General features: G+C 38.7%; 1 protein-coding gene across 1 annotated transcript in view; it reads right to left on the bottom strand.

Annotated features, from left to right (window-relative positions):
- Positions 1-1,501: 1,501 nt before the first annotated feature.
- LOC121386754 (HMG box transcription factor BBX-like) overlaps positions 1,502-21,526 on the bottom strand; it is a 36,479-nt gene continuing 16,454 nt past the window's right edge. The window contains exons 7-10 of the mRNA XM_041517756.1: positions 20,302-20,415; positions 19,569-19,705; positions 10,938-11,096; positions 1,502-6,044 (exon numbers count right to left, since the gene is read on the bottom strand). Of these exons, the coding sequence (XP_041373690.1) occupies positions 4,327-6,044; positions 10,938-11,096; positions 19,569-19,705; positions 20,302-20,415 (2,128 nt within the window). The 3' untranslated portion in view covers positions 1,502-4,326. The remainder of the gene's footprint in view (positions 6,045-10,937; positions 11,097-19,568; positions 19,706-20,301; positions 20,416-21,526) is intronic.

The raw sequence follows: 21,526 nt of genomic DNA, 5'->3' as shown, positions 1-21,526 counted from the left end.
CTTTTAAACGAGTTATGAGATTAATGGTATCTAATGGACACAAATGTATTATTCTATTTCTTCTATTTTTTTTCAAAACCCAGGTTTTAAGCTCATTTTAACAGCTTTTTCGACTAAAAAGTTATTTACAGCCGTTGCACTTGTAGCTGACTTACGCGTCACAGACACATACATGTAAATATCAGGTAAACTATACGTCACAGTGTAGTTGATTTCCATTGCATTGGTTTTTTATTGGATGTATGGCATTGGTGACCTGGTCATCACCTAGGAGCAGCTAGTTGTATGTCTTGAAATTGTTAACACACATACGTGTGTAAACAACCATGTGTTATAAAAAATAACACATAATGTTCTCACCAATGGGTGTGTAAGAAAAATACATAGGACTTCTGATTAAGTCAGGAGGTAGCCCAGTGGTAAAGCACTCGCTTCATGCGTTGTCAGTGTGGGATCGATCCCCGTCGGTGGGCTCATTGAGCTATTTCTTGTTCCAGCCAGTGCTCCATGACTGGTATACCAAAGGCCGAGGTATTTGCTATCGTATCTGTGGAATGATGCATATAAAAGATCCCTTGCTGCTAATGGAAAATTGTAGATATGTCAAAATTACCAAATGTTTGACATCCAATAGCTGATGATTAATAAATCAATGTGATCTAGTGGTGTCGTAATAAAAAGAAAGGAAAACAGATAAGTTTATGCAGCTTACAGATAATCTAGTAAAATCTTACAGTAATATGCATGTTAACAAACTAATGTTGCCTGCTATTCGTTTGTTTTACTCAGTAGTATGAAATCATTGCTGTGCCTTCAGTTAATCACAGACAAAAACGAATCAATGAATGAACAATGAATGAACGATGAATGAATAAAAAATACACATCAGCTATTGGGTATGAAACAAAGGTAAGAACAATCGCATAAAAGGTGAGTTTTTTAAACAGTGTTGTATGTCTATTTAAATCTATTGTTATGAAATATTAGCATCTAGCTTGTACAGGCTCGCTAAATTCGCTAACATTTTGTGATTTACAGTATGTGATTCCTGATTTACAGTACGTATAATTTTTACACAACATTATGCAGATCAATCAACAGAGATGCAACAAAAAACAAAATATGCGACACACTGGTCAGTATCATATTAAAACACGGAATCAAAACCACTTTACTAATACCTGTTGTGGTTGGAGAAACAAGGGCTGTCCATATTTTCGAAGCTATCTTAGTCAGGGTTTCTCGATTATGGTAGCCGCACTCCCATGGCTAGTTATATTCAATGTTGGGCTAGTAAATAACTACTATTGCCATGCCCGACAGCTAGTGATTTTTTTGTTTTGTAAATTGCTGCATTTAAGTCTATTTTGTAAATATGAATATGCTGCCCCCACCCCGCCCCACCCCCAATTTTGGTGTTTTTAATCTCTTTAGGTAACATATCAAATTATTACTACTAGTAAAATTACTATTAAGTAAAGTAGGGCTAGTGAATGTTTAATCATGGCTAGTACATTTTTAAAATCACTGATCCCATGGCTTTTGTAAACATTTTAGAAGCCCCGTCTTAGCACTACGAAATCGTAAAACCATCATAGGCTATGTCACTACAGCACATACCATAGTGACATCACAGTTTACGATAGTTTTATGATTTCACAGTGCTAAGATAGCTTTGAAAATGTGGGCCAAGGACTGGGATGTGAAGCTGGACAGTAAAAGAAAGAGAATGTTAGGAGCTGGCAGAATGGAAGAAAAAAACAATAAGATGGACAAAGTCAGAGAGGAGAAATGATCGAAACAGGGCAATGAAGAACAAAATATGAATACAATACAAATATCAGCAATAAACTTTCAATCAATAACAAAATGCAGCCATGTAAATTTACAGAGACGAAAAAATACTATACACTAAACAACTGGCTGTCACTGTTTTGCATAATGTAACCTGTACACTGACAAACAAAGCAACAAGTATGAAATTCATGAAACGTGCTTACTAAGTTTTAAGCTCCCACCACCCACTCACCAAAGCCCCCCCCCCCACCCAACACAAACACTGTCACCTTCAAATACTTGTGAGAATTACCAAATATTTTCCATCCAATAGTCGATGATTAATAAATTTGCTCTAGTGGTTTTGTTAAACAAAAGCAAACTTTAAACTTTTACTTTGGGAACTAAAAATGACAAGCTTGTTCCAAAAATGTCATACATTGTTATATAATGCTCTCTCTATAATGTATATATTATGTGGTGAGTACTTAAATAAAGACACGGTTAAAACATGTATGTACAAATATATTTAACAATTTACTGTAAGAAATTCAAAATTCTGCTTTTCCAGTATTCCAGAGACCTTATTAGATACTTCTATTAGGGAAATCTACTAAAACTAGATAATGTCTTTAGAGCAATCTGCTACAAGTAGAGATTTTCATAAGAGCAATCTGCTACAGAGAATTTCATTAAAGAAATCTTGTAGAACTAGAGAAATTCATTAGAGAAATCTACAAGAACAAGAGAATTTCATTAAAGAAATCTGCTAAAACAACAGAACTTCTCCGCAAATTTCTGTAATGGAAATCTAGAACAAGAGAACTCTTCTATTAGACACATACATCTATTCTGGAATCAGAGAACTACATTGGAAATCTCCATTAAACAAATGTTCTAGAACCAGAGAAGTTCAACAAGAAAGACCCTCCATTAGACATACATGTATATTCTAGAACCAGAGAAGTTCAACAAGAAAGACCCTCCATTAGATATACATGTATATTCTAGAACCAGAGAACTTCATTAAATCTTCTAGAAAAGTGAACTTCACTAGAAACATTTACTAAAAACATCTTCTAGAACTACCAACTTCATGTCATAACCCTGGCACCAAAGAATCCCTCTTTATATAATTATAGTGAAACCAGTCTTAACCGGACACCAATGGGCCAAACGAAAAAGTCCAGTTTTAAGGGGTATCTTGTATTCTGTACTGATATTTAAAAAGGGACCCTTTTTTAAATTATTCCAGTTTACAAAGAGTCTGCTTTTAGAGAGGGGTTTCACGTATTGTAAGAGAACTCCCAAAAGAGTACTTTACAAGCAAACTTAAGTACAGAATTCCACTAATTTCTCCTTCTATTCATGGGCAGATTCAAGGGAGAAGACCAAGGTGACCAGCCACCACCCCACAAAAAATATTCAAGTGCCCCACCCCACCAATTTGTTTTAGCAATTTTTTTACAATTTTGTTTTCACAAGTGCTAAACTTTTACTGAATTAAGTGTCTTTTTCTGGAGTTGGTCCATATGTGACCTTTTGCCCATGATCCCCACCCTAAAATATTTCCTGGATCCTTCCTTGCTACTGTCACACTTTGTCATAGTCTCATTCTGTGAGAAATAAATATAAATACAATATACCTGTACAGGGCCCCATGTAGCCATGTCTGCAGGACATCATGATAAATGATACAATACATTTAGACTTCTCAATTGTCTTCTCAATGTATTAGGATAAAAAGATAAAACAGTTTCAAAAATATAACCAAACATAAAATTTGTTAAAAACATTTTGGACAAGATATTTTGAATACTAAAGACTTATGAGAGAGAGAGAGAGAGAGAGAGAGAGAGAGAGAGAGAGAGAGAGAGAGAGAGAGAGAGAGAAAGATAGAGAGAGAGAGAGAGAAAATGCAATTAAAAACACCTAATTATTGAAATGATAGGTGTCTTTTGTATAAACATTCTGGACAAGATATATTTTTTTTTTTTTTTTTTAAATACCTGAATTAGAAACACCCATTTATTGGGTTGATCGAGGGTGCTGTTTGGGTTAATTGGTTTGCAGTTTCCAGCTGCAGTTCTGCTACCATTGAAACCATGTAATGTAAATAAAAACATTTAAATCTTGTGCCTTCAAGTTTTCTTTTAAATAAATTAGGATAAAACATAAACTTTCTTGTTTTTTGGAGGCAAACTATAACCAAAGGTAAAACTTGTAAAAACATTTTGGACAAGAAAGTTTAAGTATTAAGTATTAAAATTTTGTGACTCGGAGCTGTCCAGGTAACCGTTTGCATTTTCCAGCTGCATTTCTGTTACCATGGCAACCATATGACATATCCATATAAAACATTCTGAAATTTTAAATAATCTTCACATCTCTTGTTTCTCATTATCTGTAATGTTTTTAAAAGGCAGTTTGTGTTTTTGACTCGCTCGTGGTAATAGGCTTCTTCATTCTTCTTTCTTTTTGGCGAGTCCGTGTCAAGTGTTCTGTTTCACAGTAGCAGACGTCGGTCGGTCGGTTTGCCAGGAGCAGACGTCACGAGCAGACGGCAGTCACTGGACTAGAAACGGCAGACACTGGACTCGCGACCGCTGTCACTGGACTGGAAACCATGGCAACCGGATTGATCACGGTGCTGGCCGGACTGGAAACCATGGAAACCGAACTGACGACGGTGCAGGCTGCCGGAGTGGAAACCATGACGACCTGATTCGTGGATGGGGTGGTGGTTGCAGAATACGGTGTCATCGTCGCAATACTTGAACCTGTTGTGTCATCGCTCACTGCTGCAAACACAGGATTTGTAACCATGGTGGCAACTTCAGTGACCGTGGTTACAGCAGGGTTTGTAACCATGGTGGCAACTTCAGTGACCGTGGTTACAGCAGGGTATGTAACCATGGTGGCAACTTCAGTGACCACTGTTACGACAGGATCTGTAACCATGGTGGCAATATCAGTTGCTACTGTTACGGCAGGATCTGTAACCATGGTGACAATATCAGTTGCCACTGTGCCAGCAGGACTTGTAACCCTGGCGTCCAAAGTTGTCGGATTTTTAATGGAGTGAAGCTCACCTATTAGTACAGTATTTGCATTAGCCGTGGAAACATCCATGATAGTTGTGCCAGGACTTAAATGCACGGCATCTGTGCTGGAAATCTGTTGTTTATCTGCTTCGGTAGTGGACACTGCTGAATAAGGTTCAGCCTCCGAACAATTTTCCTCTTCCTGCTTTTCCGTTACCATGGTCACAGAAAATGATGGAGATTCACTTATCGAAACAGATTCATTATCCAAACTGGGCTTCTCTTCCTGTTTGTCCGTTGCTATGACAACAGACTGATCTGCAGGATGGTTTTCCGCGGGCGATGAAACGTGCATCACTGTGTTTAAGCCATCCGCAGTCCGTTTAAAACCATCAGAAGATGGTGCGAATTCAACACTTAGGTTTTTGTTTGGTTTCTTCTCAAGGCAATCATCATCATCATCATCATCATCACCATGATCCGAAGCTTCATCTTTTGACAAACGGGTGATTTTTTCACCAGGAACAACCGATTTCATTTCAGTTCCATCATTCAAAAGTGGCCTGCTTTTTTCAGTCAATTTTTCTATGTTATAATTCTCCGATGCTGTGGCCGTTAGCTGTTGGGTGGCAGTTTTGTCTCGACAAACATCGCGCGATGTTAAAACCACAGAGTTTTCATCATCTCCTACAACATCCCCATCAGCACAGATGCAGACCAATGCATGATCCGTATCAGATTTTATTCCCGTCTTCGAAAGCACTACCGGTTCGCAAGATTTATCCACATTTAATATCAGTTTGGTTTCAGTCGTCACTGCCACGTCTTTAACCACAGGGTCGACAGATCTATTACCGGTTTCATCATCTCCAGAGTTACCTTCCCTTTCATCCTTCTCGAAGACATCTCGATCTTCTTCTTTTTCATCCCGATTAGGAAAACAAACGGGCTTCGATTCCTTCTCGTCAATACCAGAGAAAGCTTGGTCATCAAGAATATTTGTAGATTTCTCTTGCACAATTTGTTCTTTCTCTGACTTAATACATTTTTCATTAACTTTAGGAAGAAAACAGACTTCAGTTTCTAGCTGTTCAAGCTTAATCGCAGTCTTCAGATCTAGTTTTGTCGAGTCGACGTTTCGTACGTTTTCATCAGTCTCAGGGAGTTCTGTTGTCATTGACAACATGGTTTCTTTGATGTTTTCACTCTCTTGTTTCACTGAATCTGTTGAAGAAATAAATGGAAGTTTTGTAATCAAAACAATTAAAGTTGCAGACCCCCGTTTCAACCCATAAATAAATACCGGACACTAAGTTTGGTTAATCTACAAAAACATGTAACACGTACATCTGGATAACGTTGTAAAAAGTGTGAAACTGAAGTCTGTGATGTTTAAATAGGGAAATACAATCTAGAAATAGACTGGAGCCTTTCTCAATAACCCTTACTTCTCAGAGGTACACGTATGTGCATTTTTATTTTTTTATGAAAAAATGTACTTCATGGGTATTATAAAAAGCATGATGACCAAAAATACTTTGGATGTTTGAAAATGAATATTCTAAATAATAAAATGCAAGTAACTTCCATGACAATTTTCAGATTTTATTTTGGAGGAAAAATGCTCAGTGATGCAAATTTTAAGCCTATCTACAGAAAGTTTAAACCAGTAATCTTAATTTGCAACAAATATAAAAACCAAAACTAACCCCTTTAATTGACGTCAATAGTTCTTATCCAGTAATAATAAACTGTTGTAAGTAAAGTCCTTGTACCAGGACTTCTAGATTATGGTAGCCCCACTCTCATGGCTAGTGATATTCAATGTTGGGCTAGTAAATAACTACTACTGCCATGCCAGACAGGGCTTCTAGATTATGGTAGCCCCACTCCCATGGCTAGTGATATTCAATGTTGGGCTAGTAAATAACTACTATTGCCATGCCAGACAGGACTTCTAGATTATGGTAGCCCCACTCTCATGGCTAGTGATATTCAATGTTGGGCTAGTAAATAACTACTATTGCCATGCCTGACAGGGCTTCTAGATTATGGTAGCCCCACTCTCATGGCTAGTGATATTCAATGTTGGGCTAGTAAATAACTACTATTGCCATGCCTGACAGGGCTTCTAGATTATGGTAGCCCCACTCTCATGGCTAGTGATATTCAATGTTGGGCTAGTAAATAACTACTATTGCCATGCCTGACAGGGCTTCTAGATTATGGTAGCCCCACTCTCATGGCTAGTGATATTCAGCGTTGGGCTAGTAAATAACTACTATTGCCATGCCAGACAGGGCTTCTAGATTATGGTAGCCCCACTCCCATGGCTAGTGATATTCAGTGTTGGGCTAGTAAACAACTACTATTGCCATGCCAGAGAGGGCTTCTAGATTATGGTATCCCCACTCCCATGGCTAGTGATATTAAGTGTTGGGCTAGTACTCGAGTGCGAAATAAACGTACATCTACGTTTATTAAATTTGTGAAAAAATGTTGGTGTCTACGCTTATTCAGCACCCTACGTTTAATTACATCTAAAAAAATTGTAACCCCCTACGCTAATTCGGCACCCAACGCTTATTACAATTCTTAATTTATCAAATGCTTACATATAGCCTCTATTAGGGGTACCGATTTTCCGCGATCACGGAGTCGCAAATCTTAAACGGAATTCACAATTTTCTGAGTTGTCAAGTAAAATGCCAACTTTTGTGGTCAGATAATACATTTATTTATTTATCAATATACATACATTGTTTTTCTGCTTAGTTGATCATTTGAACCATTAAGGCACAACAAAGTATGTTACTCTACAACAAAATGTAAACACATGTTTCCGAACATTGTTGGCCGCCATTTTGTTTTTATCGCTCGGCTCGGTTTGGTTTTATTCGGTTGGGTAAATTCCTAGGATGCGTTTGATTGAGTGCACGCCTGTAAATTGATGCAACAGTTCATGCAAGCACTTTATATAAATTAATCAATTACACTTCAACACTTCATCTTTTCACCAAACATTGAAGACGGGGGGGTACCGAATTCTTAAAGGTAAATATGACTTTTTGTTAAGCTATGTATACTAGAGTAGATAAAGTATAGTTCCTTTAGGATAAGGGAACTGGCCCAAACTTTATCTACATTCTTTCCTCTTTTTATATATATTTTTTTACATGACAAATTCCACTCATTTTAATTACAAATTCCACTCAAACCTTTTTATTTTCACTTGCAAATAGAGTTTATTAGAAATTAGCAAGAAAAATTAGGCAGAGTTACATCCCCTAACCGCGTTCCAGTTCCGGCGCGTTCCGCTAACAGCTGGCATGGCCGATGACCACAGTTGTTTGTGAATCTTCAGCTGAGATTTATGCATGCCAGCCCCTGGCATCATAAGTGTCCCCACCTATGCTTTAAAAATAAAGAATGATACAGGTAAAAATTAAGTTGGATGAAATTACGTTTTGTTATAATTGACCATGTGTTAAATATAGGAGATGAATCTAGCGAGCTGTCATCCACCCTGATTGTTTTGGTTTTCTTGCATGGAACCTTTGGATTTTTTTTCAAAGCTGCAATCTCGCCTCACATTAATTATCATATTTCATTTAAATGTACAAACACACTTACAGTTTTAATTAATTGTGTGTGCAGTGACACAGTTGTAACAGTTAGATAATAGAAACATATGTTTATAGTGAACACATTTTTTCATACTATGGAATTTACTACAAGTTATTTATTTCTGAGCTGCTTGTTTTCTAAATTACATGTACACATGTACACACAACAATAGTATATTTTTGTTATTTCCAAAACACTTATTTTTATTTTTATGTCAAACCAAATTGTTTTCATTACTAGTAAATTTTTACAGTTCAGCTAAATTTCCAGACCCTATGCTAATTCCACACTACTCTTATTGGGTTTTTTTTATTATTTCCACACCCTATGCTAATTCCGCACCCTACTTTTAATTGATTTTAGAAAATTTTCCAGACCCTATGCTTATTCAGCCCCTATGTTTATTAGGCACTCGAGAGTGTTTATAAAATAGACAACTGCAACATTTGACAATTTGTTTTCAATAGTAGTTATTTGCTAGCCCAACATTGAATATCACTAGCCATGGGAGTGGGGCTACCATAATCTAGAAGCCCTGTCTGGCATGGCAATAGTAGTTATTTACTAGCCCAACATTGAATATCACTAGCCATGGGAGTGGGGCTACCATAATCTAGAAGTCCTGTCTCGCATGGCAATAGTAGTTATTTACTAGCCCAATATTGAATATCACTAGCCATGGGAGTGGGGCTACCATAATCTAGAAGTCCTGTCTCGCATGGCAATAGTAGTTATTTACTAGCCCAACACTGAATATCACTAGCCATGGGAGTGGGGCTACCATAATCTAGAAGCCCTGTCTGGCGTGGCAATAGTAGTTATTTACTAGCCCAACATTGAATATCACTAGCCATGGGAGTGGGGCTACCATAATCTAGAAGTCCTGTCTGGCATGGCACTAGTAGTTATTTGCTATCCCAACACTGAATATCACTAGTCATGGGAGTGGGGCTACCATAATCTAGAAGCCCCATCAGGCATGGCAATAGTAGTTATTTACTAGCCCAACATTGAATATCACTAGCCATGGGAGTGGGGCTACCATAATCTAGAAGCCCTGTCTGACATGGCAATAGTAGTTATTTACTAGCCCAACATTGAATATCACTAGCCATGGGAGTGGGGCTACCATAATCTAGAAGTCCTGTCTGGCATGGCACTAGTAGTTATTTGCTATCCCAACACTGAATATCACTAGTCATGGGAGTGGGGCTACCATAATCTAGAAGCCCCGTCAGGCATGGCAATAGTAGTTATTTACTAGCCCAACATTGAATATCACTAGCCATGGGAGTGGGGCTACCATAATCTAGAAGCCCTGTCTGACATGGCAATAGTAGTTATTTACTAGCCCAACATTGAATATCACTAGCCATGGGAGTGGGGCTACCATACTCTAGAAGTCCTGTCTGGCATGGCAATAGTAGTTATTTACTAGCCCAACACTGAATATCACTAGCCATGGGAGTGGATCTACCATAATCTAGAAGCCCCGTCTGGCATGGCAATAGTAGTTATTTACTAGCCCAACACTGAATATCACTAGTCATGGGAGTGGGGCTACCATAATCTAGAAGCCCCGTGAGGCATGGCAATAGTAGTTATTTATTAGCCCAACATTGAATATCACTAGCCATGGGAGTGGGGCTACCATAATCTAGAAGCCCTGTCTGGCATGGCAATAGTAGTTATTTGCTATCCCAACACTGAATATCACTAGCCATGGGAGTGGGGCTACCATAATCTAGAAGCCCCGTGAGGCATGGCAATAGTAGTTATTTACTAGCCCAACATTGAATATCACTAGCCATGGGAGTGGGGCTACCATAATCTAGAAGTCCTGTCTGGCATGGCAATAGTAGTTATTTGCTATCCCAACATTGAATATCACTAGCCATGGGAGTGGGGCTACCATAATCTAGAAGTCCTGTCTGGCATGGCAATAGTAGTTATTTACTAGCCCAACACTGAATATCACTAGCCATGGGAGTGGGGCTACCATAATCTAGAAGCCCTGTCTGGCATGGCAATAGTAGTTATTTACTAGCCCAACATTGAATATCACTAGCCATGGGAGTGGGGCTACCACAATCTAGAAGCCCTGTCTGGCATGGCAATAGTAGTTATTTACTAGCCCAACATTGAATATCACTAGCCATGGGAGTGGGGCTACCATAATCTAGAAGTCCTGTCTGGCATGGCAATAGTAGTTATTTACTAGCCCAACATTGAATATCACTAGCCATGGGAGTGGGGCTACCATAATCTTGAAGCCCTGTCTGGCATGGCAATAGTAGTTATTTACTAGCCCAACACTGAATATCACTAGCCATGGGAGTGGGGCTACCATAATCTAGAAGTCCTGTCTGGCATGGCAATAGTAGTTATTTGCTATCCCAACACTGAATATCACTAGCCATGGGAGTGGGGCTACCATAATCTAGAAGCCCTGTTTCCTTTAAGACTTTTTTTTAATAAATTTTAAATTACCTCCGCTTGTATTCTGGTCTGTGTCACACGCTGTCAACAGCAGGTGTGTTATCGAGTGTTTGCGAGCTTTACGTTTCCGACTGCCAGTCACCGGCTCACCAAGCTGACTGGGTGACTTCACTTTAACGTGAGGAGGAAGAATCAACGTCTGACTGGACACTGAAAAATAAAACAAGAACTCCAGGGAATTAAACGTCTTGTCTACAATAAACGTTTTCCGTGCACTGTGGAGAACATTCATAGTAGGCACGGCAGAAACAAGCAGGGTTTCTGCCAGAGGGTAAAATGGGTATGGTGTCATACACTAATTTTTTGCAGTTTTTGTTTTTAAGTTAACCTTTTGATAAAATTAATTACTCTTATCATCACTGTAATATTTTCTTAACCCTAACCCTAAACTTAACCCATTTTCTTTCTGGGGGAGGCCCCCCATAACCCCTGTTGACTTTGGTTGCATTCAATTCCATAGCACAATACCCAAAAATGTCTTTCTGGCAGAAACACTGGCAAGTAGCAGACCTTTGTTTTTGAAAAACCCAGGAGTGCTAAATATCGTACTCCTCAAAATGCGTATGAGGGGGGTGGGGGGTGGAAATCACACACCTCAAAATGCAGAGGGGGGAATCGCACCCCTCAAAATAATCAGAATTAGAGGCAAGAGACCGAGAGGAATTGCACCCATGAACATGATTAAGTTTGAGGAGTAATGATTTCTAAATTAAATATCTTAAGGGTTAAGGTTTTGTGTTTTCAAAATAAATATCTTAATTTAACTAATAAGATGGTTATTCTCAAAGATGATGGAATGGGCCATTGCAGTCTTACACAAGAAAAAGAAACACCATGAACACAATATTTATTGATTTCTTATGTATTATATGCATATCATGTTGCATTACAATTCTGAATCATGATTGCTCATTGGTCTATTTCTCGTTCCAGCCAGTGCACCACGACTGGTATATCAAAGGCTGTGGTATGTACTACCCTGTCTGTGGGATGGTGCATATAAAAGATCCCTTGCTGCTAATCGAAAAGAGTAGCCCATGAAGTAGCGACAGCGGGTTTCCTCTCTCAATATCTGTGTGGTCCTTAACCATATGTCCGACGCCATATAACAATAAATAAAATGTGCTGAGTGCATCGTTAAATAAAACCTTTCTTTCTTTTCTTTTTTTCTGAATCATGATAATCTGTTGACTATTTATGAATAAGGAATTGAAACTGATTTGTTTGTGCTTATTCTGTTTTATTTAAAACAAGTACAATAATTTTGGTTTTTCATTGCAGAATGATATGATTTCTTCATGGACACAAACCTGTGAACTGAATGTAAAAGTGTAACAACCACATGGCATAGGGTTATCACATTTATCATGATATCATAATATACATGTTATGTACATGTACCTGCAAATTCTTTTTTCTTTCTTTTTTTTTTAAACCAAAAAACACCGTCATAACAGAGAAATCTATTGTTTTCTACCCAAATATATCTTACTACAATTTTTATAAATATATTTTTGTACAAACAGGATTAGCTTCCATTTTCGGTGTACTGTAGTTAACACATCATTTATTATACACTCGAATCATAGCAACCTATTAAACAAAACAAAAACAAACAAACAAACAAACAAACAAACCTAATGTAAATTTAATTTTAAAATATACATGCTTTACACTCGGTAAATTGGAATTACTGAGTTGAAATTAAATCGGTGTGTTTGTTTCAGATGCCCGTCAACCGATCACATGTACTTGAAATCTGACTCTACCAAGGTCAATCTTCTTGGCTTTAAATCACGTGGCAGTATCGTGAAACAGAAAGTAGAAATGTCTGGAGTACGTCGCTATGCTATTAACAAAAACAAAACCTGCTTTACTAAATTTGTTTGTTGTTGGTGTATGCGTTTACTGTGATATCAACATGTATAAACATTATACACATCATAGAATTAATGGACAACGCACCTATTATTTTTTCTGCACGTGATCAAAACGACGACAGTGTAAAATAAATTTTGCGATCATTACCTGCATTGTACGAAATTAAACAAACAAAACAAAACCGACGAGATCTTAATAATAAGTGAACTCCTAGCTGATTGGCTCAGTGTAAAGATAACCAACCAATCGTGTTTTAATTTATAAAATGTATTCTAGGAAGTTCATTGTGAACAGAATGGAAAGATTTGTGGTGTTGTGGATTGGATTCAATAAACAATTAAAATGGCAGAGTTAAAAAAAAAAAAATACAAGCGTGATTTGTTCAGTTTTGGGGCGCATTATTTCGCGCCCGTCAGATTGAGTTGACGGGGGTTGACGGGCGTGTTAGCGCTCGCGCCCGTCAAAAACGAAGGTCTGAAGTAGATATCGGGTGGGAGGGGAGAGGGCTGACTGAGATCGAGAATGCACAACAAAGTTTCTTGGGGGTTCAGGGGTATGCTCCCAACTAAACTTAAAAAACTAGATGTCCTAAAATGCAATTTCCTGCATTCTACAAGTACAATTAACCTCTGCCTTAAGATTTACTACCAATAATAGTTTTGTATACATGTAGGTGCAAAGTTCTATAAACGAAGTTTCACTAACCTAGGACTTGCAGCTTGATCTAAATACAAAACCTAAAAGTGAAAGTTGATGTCATCACCGCCTTCGTCATCAGACAGGTAATTATACATGTACCACCGGCCTCAGTGGCGTCGTAGTTAGGCCATCGTACATAAGGCTGGTAGGTACAGGGTTCGCAGCCCGATACCAGCTCCCACCCAGAGTGAGTTTTAATGACTTGGTGGGTAGGTGTAAGGCCACTACACCCACTTCTCTCTCACTAACCACTAACAACTAACCCACTGTCCTGGACAGACAGCCCAGATAGCTGAGCTGTGTGCCCAGGACAGCATGCTTGAACCTTAATAGGATATAAGCATGAAAATCAGTTGAAATAAAATGAATACATGTACCTACGTGTATACCTCGCCGAGACAAAAACTATAATTATAAACGGGAAAACCTTTATGACTAGACAGGCCCTTAGGTGACCACACCCGAGAAAACAAATGTATGACATTTGTCCTACTCAATACAAAACTCCTCTAGTGGTGCTGTTAAAGAAAACAAAACTTTAACTACATATAAATCTGGATAGAGACCACCACCCACCTCCACCACACCACTAGAGTATTATCACCCCTGTAACTTCAGATAGTCAAACTTGAACTACATATAAATCTGGATTGAGACCACCACCCACCTCCACCACACCACTAGAGTATTATCACCCCTGTAACTTCAGATAGTCAAACTTGAACTACATATAAATCTGGATTGAGACCACCACCCACCTCCACCACACCACTAGAGTATTATCACCCCTGTAACTTCACATAGTCAAACTTGAACTACATATAAATCTGGATTGAGACCACCACCCACCTCCACCACACCACTAGAGTATTATCACCCCTGTAACTTCAGATAGTCAAACTTGAACTACATATAAATCTGGATTGAGACCACCACCCACCTCCACCACACCACTAGAGTATTATCACCCCTGTAACTTCAGATAGTCAAACTTGAACTACATATAAATCTGGATTGAGACCACCACCCACCTCCACCACACCACTAGAGTATTATCACCCCTGTAACTTCAGATAGTCAAACTTGAACTACATATAAATCTGGATTGAGACCACCACCCACCTCCACCACACCACTAGAGTATTATCACCCCTGTAACTTCAGATAGTCAAACTTGAACTACATATAAATCTGGATTGAGACCACCACCCACCTCCACCACACCACTAGAGTATTATCACCCCTGTAACTTCACATAGTCAAACTTGAACTACATATAAATCTGGATTGAGACCACCACCCACCTCCACCACACCACTAGAGTATTATCATCCCTGTAACTTCACATAGTCAAACTTGAACTACATATAAATCTGGATTGAGACCACCACCCACCTCCACCACACCACTAGAGTATTATCACCCCTGTAACTTCAGATAGTCAAACTTGAACTACATATAAATCTGGATTGAGACCACCACCCACCTCCACCACACCACTAGAGTATTATCACCCCTGTAACTTCAGATAGTCAAACTTGAACTACATATAAATCTGGATTGAGACCACCACCCACCTCCACCACACCACTAGAGTATTATCACCCCTATAACTTCAGATAGTCAAACTTGAACTACATATAAATCTGGATTGAGACCACCACCCACCTCCACCACACCACTAGAGTATTATCACCCCTATAACTTCAGATAGTCAAACTTGAACTACATATAAATCTGGATTGAGACCATCACCCATCTCCACCACACCACTAGAGTATTATCATCCCTGTAACTTCAGATAGTCAAACTTGAACTACATATAAATCTGGATTGAGACCACCACCCACCTCCACCACACCACTAGTGTATTATCACCCCTGTAACTTCAGATAGTCAAACTTGAACTACATATAAATCTGGATTGAGACCACCACCCACCTCCACCACACCACTAGAGTATTATCACCCCTATAACTTCAGATAGTCAAACTTGAACTACATATAAATCTGGATTGAGACCACCACCCACCTCCACCACACCACTAGAGTATTATCACCCCTATAACTTCAGATAGTCAAACTTTAACTACATATAAATCTGGATTGAGACCACCACCCACCTCCACCACACCACTAGAGTATTATCACCCCTATAACTTCAGATAGTCAAACTTGAACTACATATAAATCTGGATTGAGACCACCACCCACCTCCACCACACCACTAGAGTATTATCACCCCTGTAACTTCAGATAGTCAAACTTGAACTACATATAAATCTGGATTGAGACCACCACCCACCTCCACCACACCACTAGAGTATTATCACCCCTGTAACTTCAGATAGTCAAACTTGAACTACATATAAATCTGGATTGAGACCACCACCCACCTCCACCACACCACTAGAGTATTATCACCCCTATAACTTCAGATAGTCAAACTTGAACTACATATAAATCTGGATTGAGACCACCACCCACCTCCACCACACCACTAGAGTATTATCACCCCTGTAACTTCAGATAGTCAAACTTGAACTACATATAAATCTGGATTGAGACCACCACCCACCTCCACCACACCACTAGAGTATTATCACCCCTGTAACTTCAGATAGTCAAACTTGAACTACATATAAATCTGGATTGAGACCACCACCCACCTCCACCACACCACTAGAGTATTATCACCCCTGTAACTTCAGATAGTCAAACTTGAACTACATATAAATCTGGATTGAGACCACCACCCACCTCCACCACACCACTAGAGTATTATCACCCCTGTAACTTCAGATAGTCAAACTTTAACTACATATAAATCTGGATTGAGACCACCACCCACCTCCACCACACCACTAGAGTATTATCACCCCTGTAACTTCAGACAGTCAAACTTTAACTACATATAAATCTGGATTGAGACCACCACCCACCTCCACCACACCACTAGAGTATTATCACCCCTATAACTTCAGACAGTCAAACTTTAACTACATATAAATCTGGATTGAGACCACCACCCACCTCCACCACACCACTAGAGTATTATCACCCCTATAACTTCAGATAGTCAAACTTTAACTACATATAAATCTGGATTGAGACCACCACCCACCTCCACCACACCACTAGAGTATTATCACCCCTGTAACTTCAGATAGTCAAACTTTAACTACATATAAATCTGGATTGAGACCACCACCCACCTCCACCACACCACTAGAGTATTATCACCCCTGTAACTTCAGATAGTCAAACTTTAACTACATATAAATCTGGATTGAGACCACCACCCACCTCCACCACACCACTAGAGTATTATCACCCCTGTAACGTCAGATAGTCAAACTTTAACTACATATAAATCTGGATTGAGACCACCACCCACCTCCACCACACCACTAGAGTATTATCACCCCTGTAACGTCAGATAGTCAAACTTTAACTACATATAAATCTGGATTGAGACCACCACCCACCTCCACCACACCACTAGAGTATTATCACCCCTGTAACGTCAGATAGTCAAACTTTAACTACATATAAATCTGGATTGAGACCACCACCCACCTCCACCACACCACTAGAGTATTATCACCCCTGTAACTTCAGATAGTCAAACTTTAACTACATATAAATCTGGATTGAGACCACCACCCACCTCCACCACACCACTAGAGTATTATCACCCCTGTAACGTCAGATAGTCAAACTTTAACTACATATAAATCTGGATTGAGACCACCACCCACCTCCACCACACCACTAGAGTATTATCACCCCTGTAACTTCAGATAGTCAAACTTTAACTACATATAAATCTGGATTGAGACCACCACCCACCTCCACCACACCACTAGAGTATTATCACCCCTGTAACTTCAGATAGTCAAACTTTAACTACATATAAATCTGGATTGAGACCACCACCCACCTCCACCACACCACTAGAGTATTATCACCCCTGTAACTTCAGATAGTCAAACTTTAACTACATATAAATCTGGATTGAGACCACCACCCACCTCCACCACACCACTAGAGTATTATCACCCCTGTAACTTCAGATAGTCAAACTTTAACTACATATAAATCTGGATTGAGACCACCACCCACCTCCACCACACCACTAGAGTATTATCACCCCTGTAACTTCAGATAGTCAAACTTTAACTACATATAAATCTGGATTGAGACCACCACCCACCTCCACCACACCACTAGAGTATTATCACCCCTGTAACGTCAGATAGTCAAACTTTAACTACATATAAATCTGGATTGAGACCACCACCCACCTCCACCACACCACTAGAGTATTATCACCCCTGTAACTTCAGATAGTCAAACTTTAACTACATATAAATCTGGATTGAGACCACCACCCACCTCCACCACACCACTAGAGTATTATCACCCCTGTAACTTCAGATAGTCAAACTTTAACTACATATAAATCTGGATTGAGACCACCACCCACCTCCACCACACCACTAGAGTATTATCACCCCTGTAACTTCAGATAGTCAAACTTTAACTACATATAAATCTGGATTGAGACCACCACCCACCTCCACCACACCACTAGAGTATTATCACCCCTGTAACGTCAGATAGTCAAACTTTAACTACATATAAATCTGGATTGAGACCACCACCCACCTCCACCACACCACTAGAGTATTATCACCCCTGTAACGTCAGATAGTCAAACTTTAACTACATATAAATCTGGATTGAGACCACCACCCACCTCCACCACACCACTAGAGTATTATCACCCCTGTAACGTCAGATAGTCAAACTTAACTACATATAAATCTGGATTGAGACCACCACCCACCTCCACCACACCACTAGAGTATTATCACCCCTATAACTTCAGATAGTCAAACTTTAACTACATATAAATCTGGATTGAGACCACCACCCACCTCCACCACACCACTAGAGTATTATCACCCCTATAACTTCAGATAGTCAAACTTTAACTACATATAAATCTGGATTGAGACCACCACCCACCTCCACCACACCACTAGAGTATTATCACCCCTGTAACTTCAGACAGTCAAACTTGAACTACATATAAATCTGGATTGAGACCACCACCCACCTCCACCACACCACTAGAGTATTATCACCCCTGTAACTTCAGATAGTCAAACTTGAACTACATATAAATCTGGATTGAGACCACCACCCACCTCCACCACACCACTAGAGTATTATCACCCCTATAACTTCAGACAGTCAAACTTGAACTACATATAAATCTGGATTGAGACCACCACCCACCTCCACCACACCACTAGAGTATTATCACCCCTATAACTTCAGATAGTCAAACTTGAACTACATATAAATCTGGATTGAGACCACCACCCACCTCCACCACACCACTAAAGTATTATCACCCCTATAACTTCAGATAGTCAAACTCCAGATATTACTGCAATGTTCCTGCTAAAAGTATATGAGCGTCTACCATTTTGTGTTTGTCCTGTTTCTGTAACTATGATAATCATTATGTACACTATGTACTTAGGAAAGAGAAAGGTAGCAAGGCATTGGGGGATGGGGGAGGGAGGTAGGGTGGGGGGAGGGAGGTGTGCAAAGAAAGCAATATATGTAGCTAATCTACTTGTTTTTGTTAAATCACCTGGGAAATAATGGTAAAGTTTGTTCGTTTTGTTTAACGACACCAATTGAGCATATTGATTTATTAATCATCGGCTACTGGATGTCAAACATTTGGTAATTTTGACATATAGTCTTAGAAAGAAATAGCAAGGGATCTTTTATAAAAGTTTGTTTTGTTTAACGACACCACTAGAGCACATTGATTTATTATTCATCGGTTATTGGATGTCAAACATGTGGTAATTCTGACACATAGTCTTAGTGGTGTACAGGCTGGAACGAGTAATAGCCCAATGTGCCCACCGACGGGGATCGATCCCAAAACGACCGCGCACCAAGTGAGTGCTTTACCACTGGGCTACGTCCCACCCCCATAATGCTAAAGCTTACCATTGTCATTATTAGATAACGGTTTCCGTGGCGATCCCTCGCTGTTGTGTCTCACTTTGGCAATTTTCCTCCCTTTTGGACACTGCTCTAGAGAACAGGCTGGTAACACAGCAATGTGCGCCTCCAAATCAAAGTCACTGAAAAACAGTAAACATTTTAATTATGTAAATCAGAATCTCTAAAAAGAAAAGTAAACATTTTAATTATGTATATTAGAATCTCTAAAAAACAGTAAATATTTTAATTATGTATATTAGAATCTCTGAAAAACACAAGATATTTTTTAATTATTTAAAACCTAAATCAATAAAGAACAGTAAATATTTTAATTAAATGTAAAACCTAACTTAATAAACAACAGTAAATATTTTAATTATGTAAAACCTAAATTAATAAACAACAGTAAATATTTTAATTATATTTACCCCGACTTGTACTTTCTTTCATCTCTGTATTAAGTGGCCACAGTAAATGTTTACTGTTCTATAAATATTATATTTACCCCGTCTTGTACTTTCTTTCATCTCTGTATTAAGTGGCCACAGTAAATGTTTACTGTTCTATAAATATTATATTTACCCCGTCTTGTACTTTCTTTCATCTCCGTATTAAGTGGCCACAGTAAATGTTTACTGTTCTATAAATATTATATTTACCCCGTCTTGTACTTTCTTTCATCTCCGTATTAAGTGGCCACAGTAAACGTTTACTGTTCTATAAATATTATATTTACCCTGTCTTGTACTTTCTTTCATCTGTGATTTCCGTCTCCGATGCCGATCGCTTGGGAGGATGTTTCATCTCTATGACTTCATCGTCAAAAAAGGTTTCGTCGCACACGAGAAAACTAAATAAAAAATCAACATCATGATATAGCAGACATATATATGCCACCCTAATAATTGTGAGAGCGATAGTTTCGTTTGCACATCGCTCGCTTAAGTATAGTCTTGCGTAACCCTTTTTTTTGTTCACGCATTGAATTTATGACACCATGGATATTGTTCATGATGGGTTATGTAAAAATTAAATGAGTTTACGGAATTTGTTCTTGCACAACCTATAAATGGTTTACACACGTTTAATTCTCAGAGGTGTGTACAACCAAATAAAATAACACAGATGACAATAGCACCATACGCATGCAGGGCTCGAATTTAACAATGGCCATGCAGCAAATTGCTGTGGTGCCCTAGTCATATGCTCCAGTGACCTGATAATTAAAGAGAATCGGGTTAGACTGGATGATGGCTTAAATTTGTGATTATGTATGTATTGTGATATGTTATCATTAAATTTCCATTACATTTATCACAATTTAATATCATCCCATTAGTCGAGTTGTAACAACAGATGTTTGTTCATTTGTCGATGAACGTAAAAATAACATTGTCAGGTTACGTCATATCTGATGATGTTACTTTATATATTGGTAATCTGTCTTATCGAGCATTATTGCTTAGAAGCAAAACATATTTCAACATAAAACATGAACTTTGAGTGTTTTTATTTTTTAGGTAAGTTTCAAATTTAATTACAAGGATTGTCTGTTATTTCTTTTACGTTCATCAGGGTATGAACAAAAAAAATCATTAGCAAACTTATGTAACAACGGCTTTGCCAATTCACACAGTTTGTGCATGATTTTTTGTTTGCTTAAGTACGCTGTCGGACTAGTAACAATTCTGGTGGACTAGGAAATGTTGACTGATACCAGTCTGGCAGATATTTTCCATTTCTAGTTCAATCAACCAGTAGAAATATGCCAGAATAAACGTCTAGCACACGTCCCCTAGATGGTAATGTGTCCTTTTCATTGGTCAATTAACTCATCGTTTAGGAGGTAGACGGCCATTTGCTACCTGTTGATTACATCATTCTTTAAGCACAGGTAGTACCTGACATCGCGTAATATGTAACACTGTATGCATGCATTCCTTTTAGTGATGTAATATATA

The sequence above is a fragment of the Gigantopelta aegis genome, chromosome 12 (assembly GCF_016097555.1).
Source record: "Gigantopelta aegis isolate Gae_Host chromosome 12, Gae_host_genome, whole genome shotgun sequence".
Taxonomy (NCBI): Eukaryota; Metazoa; Mollusca; class Gastropoda; order Neomphalida; family Peltospiridae; genus Gigantopelta; species Gigantopelta aegis.
Note: the sequence above shows the minus strand (reverse complement) of the source record. Positions and strands in the feature narration are given on the sequence as shown.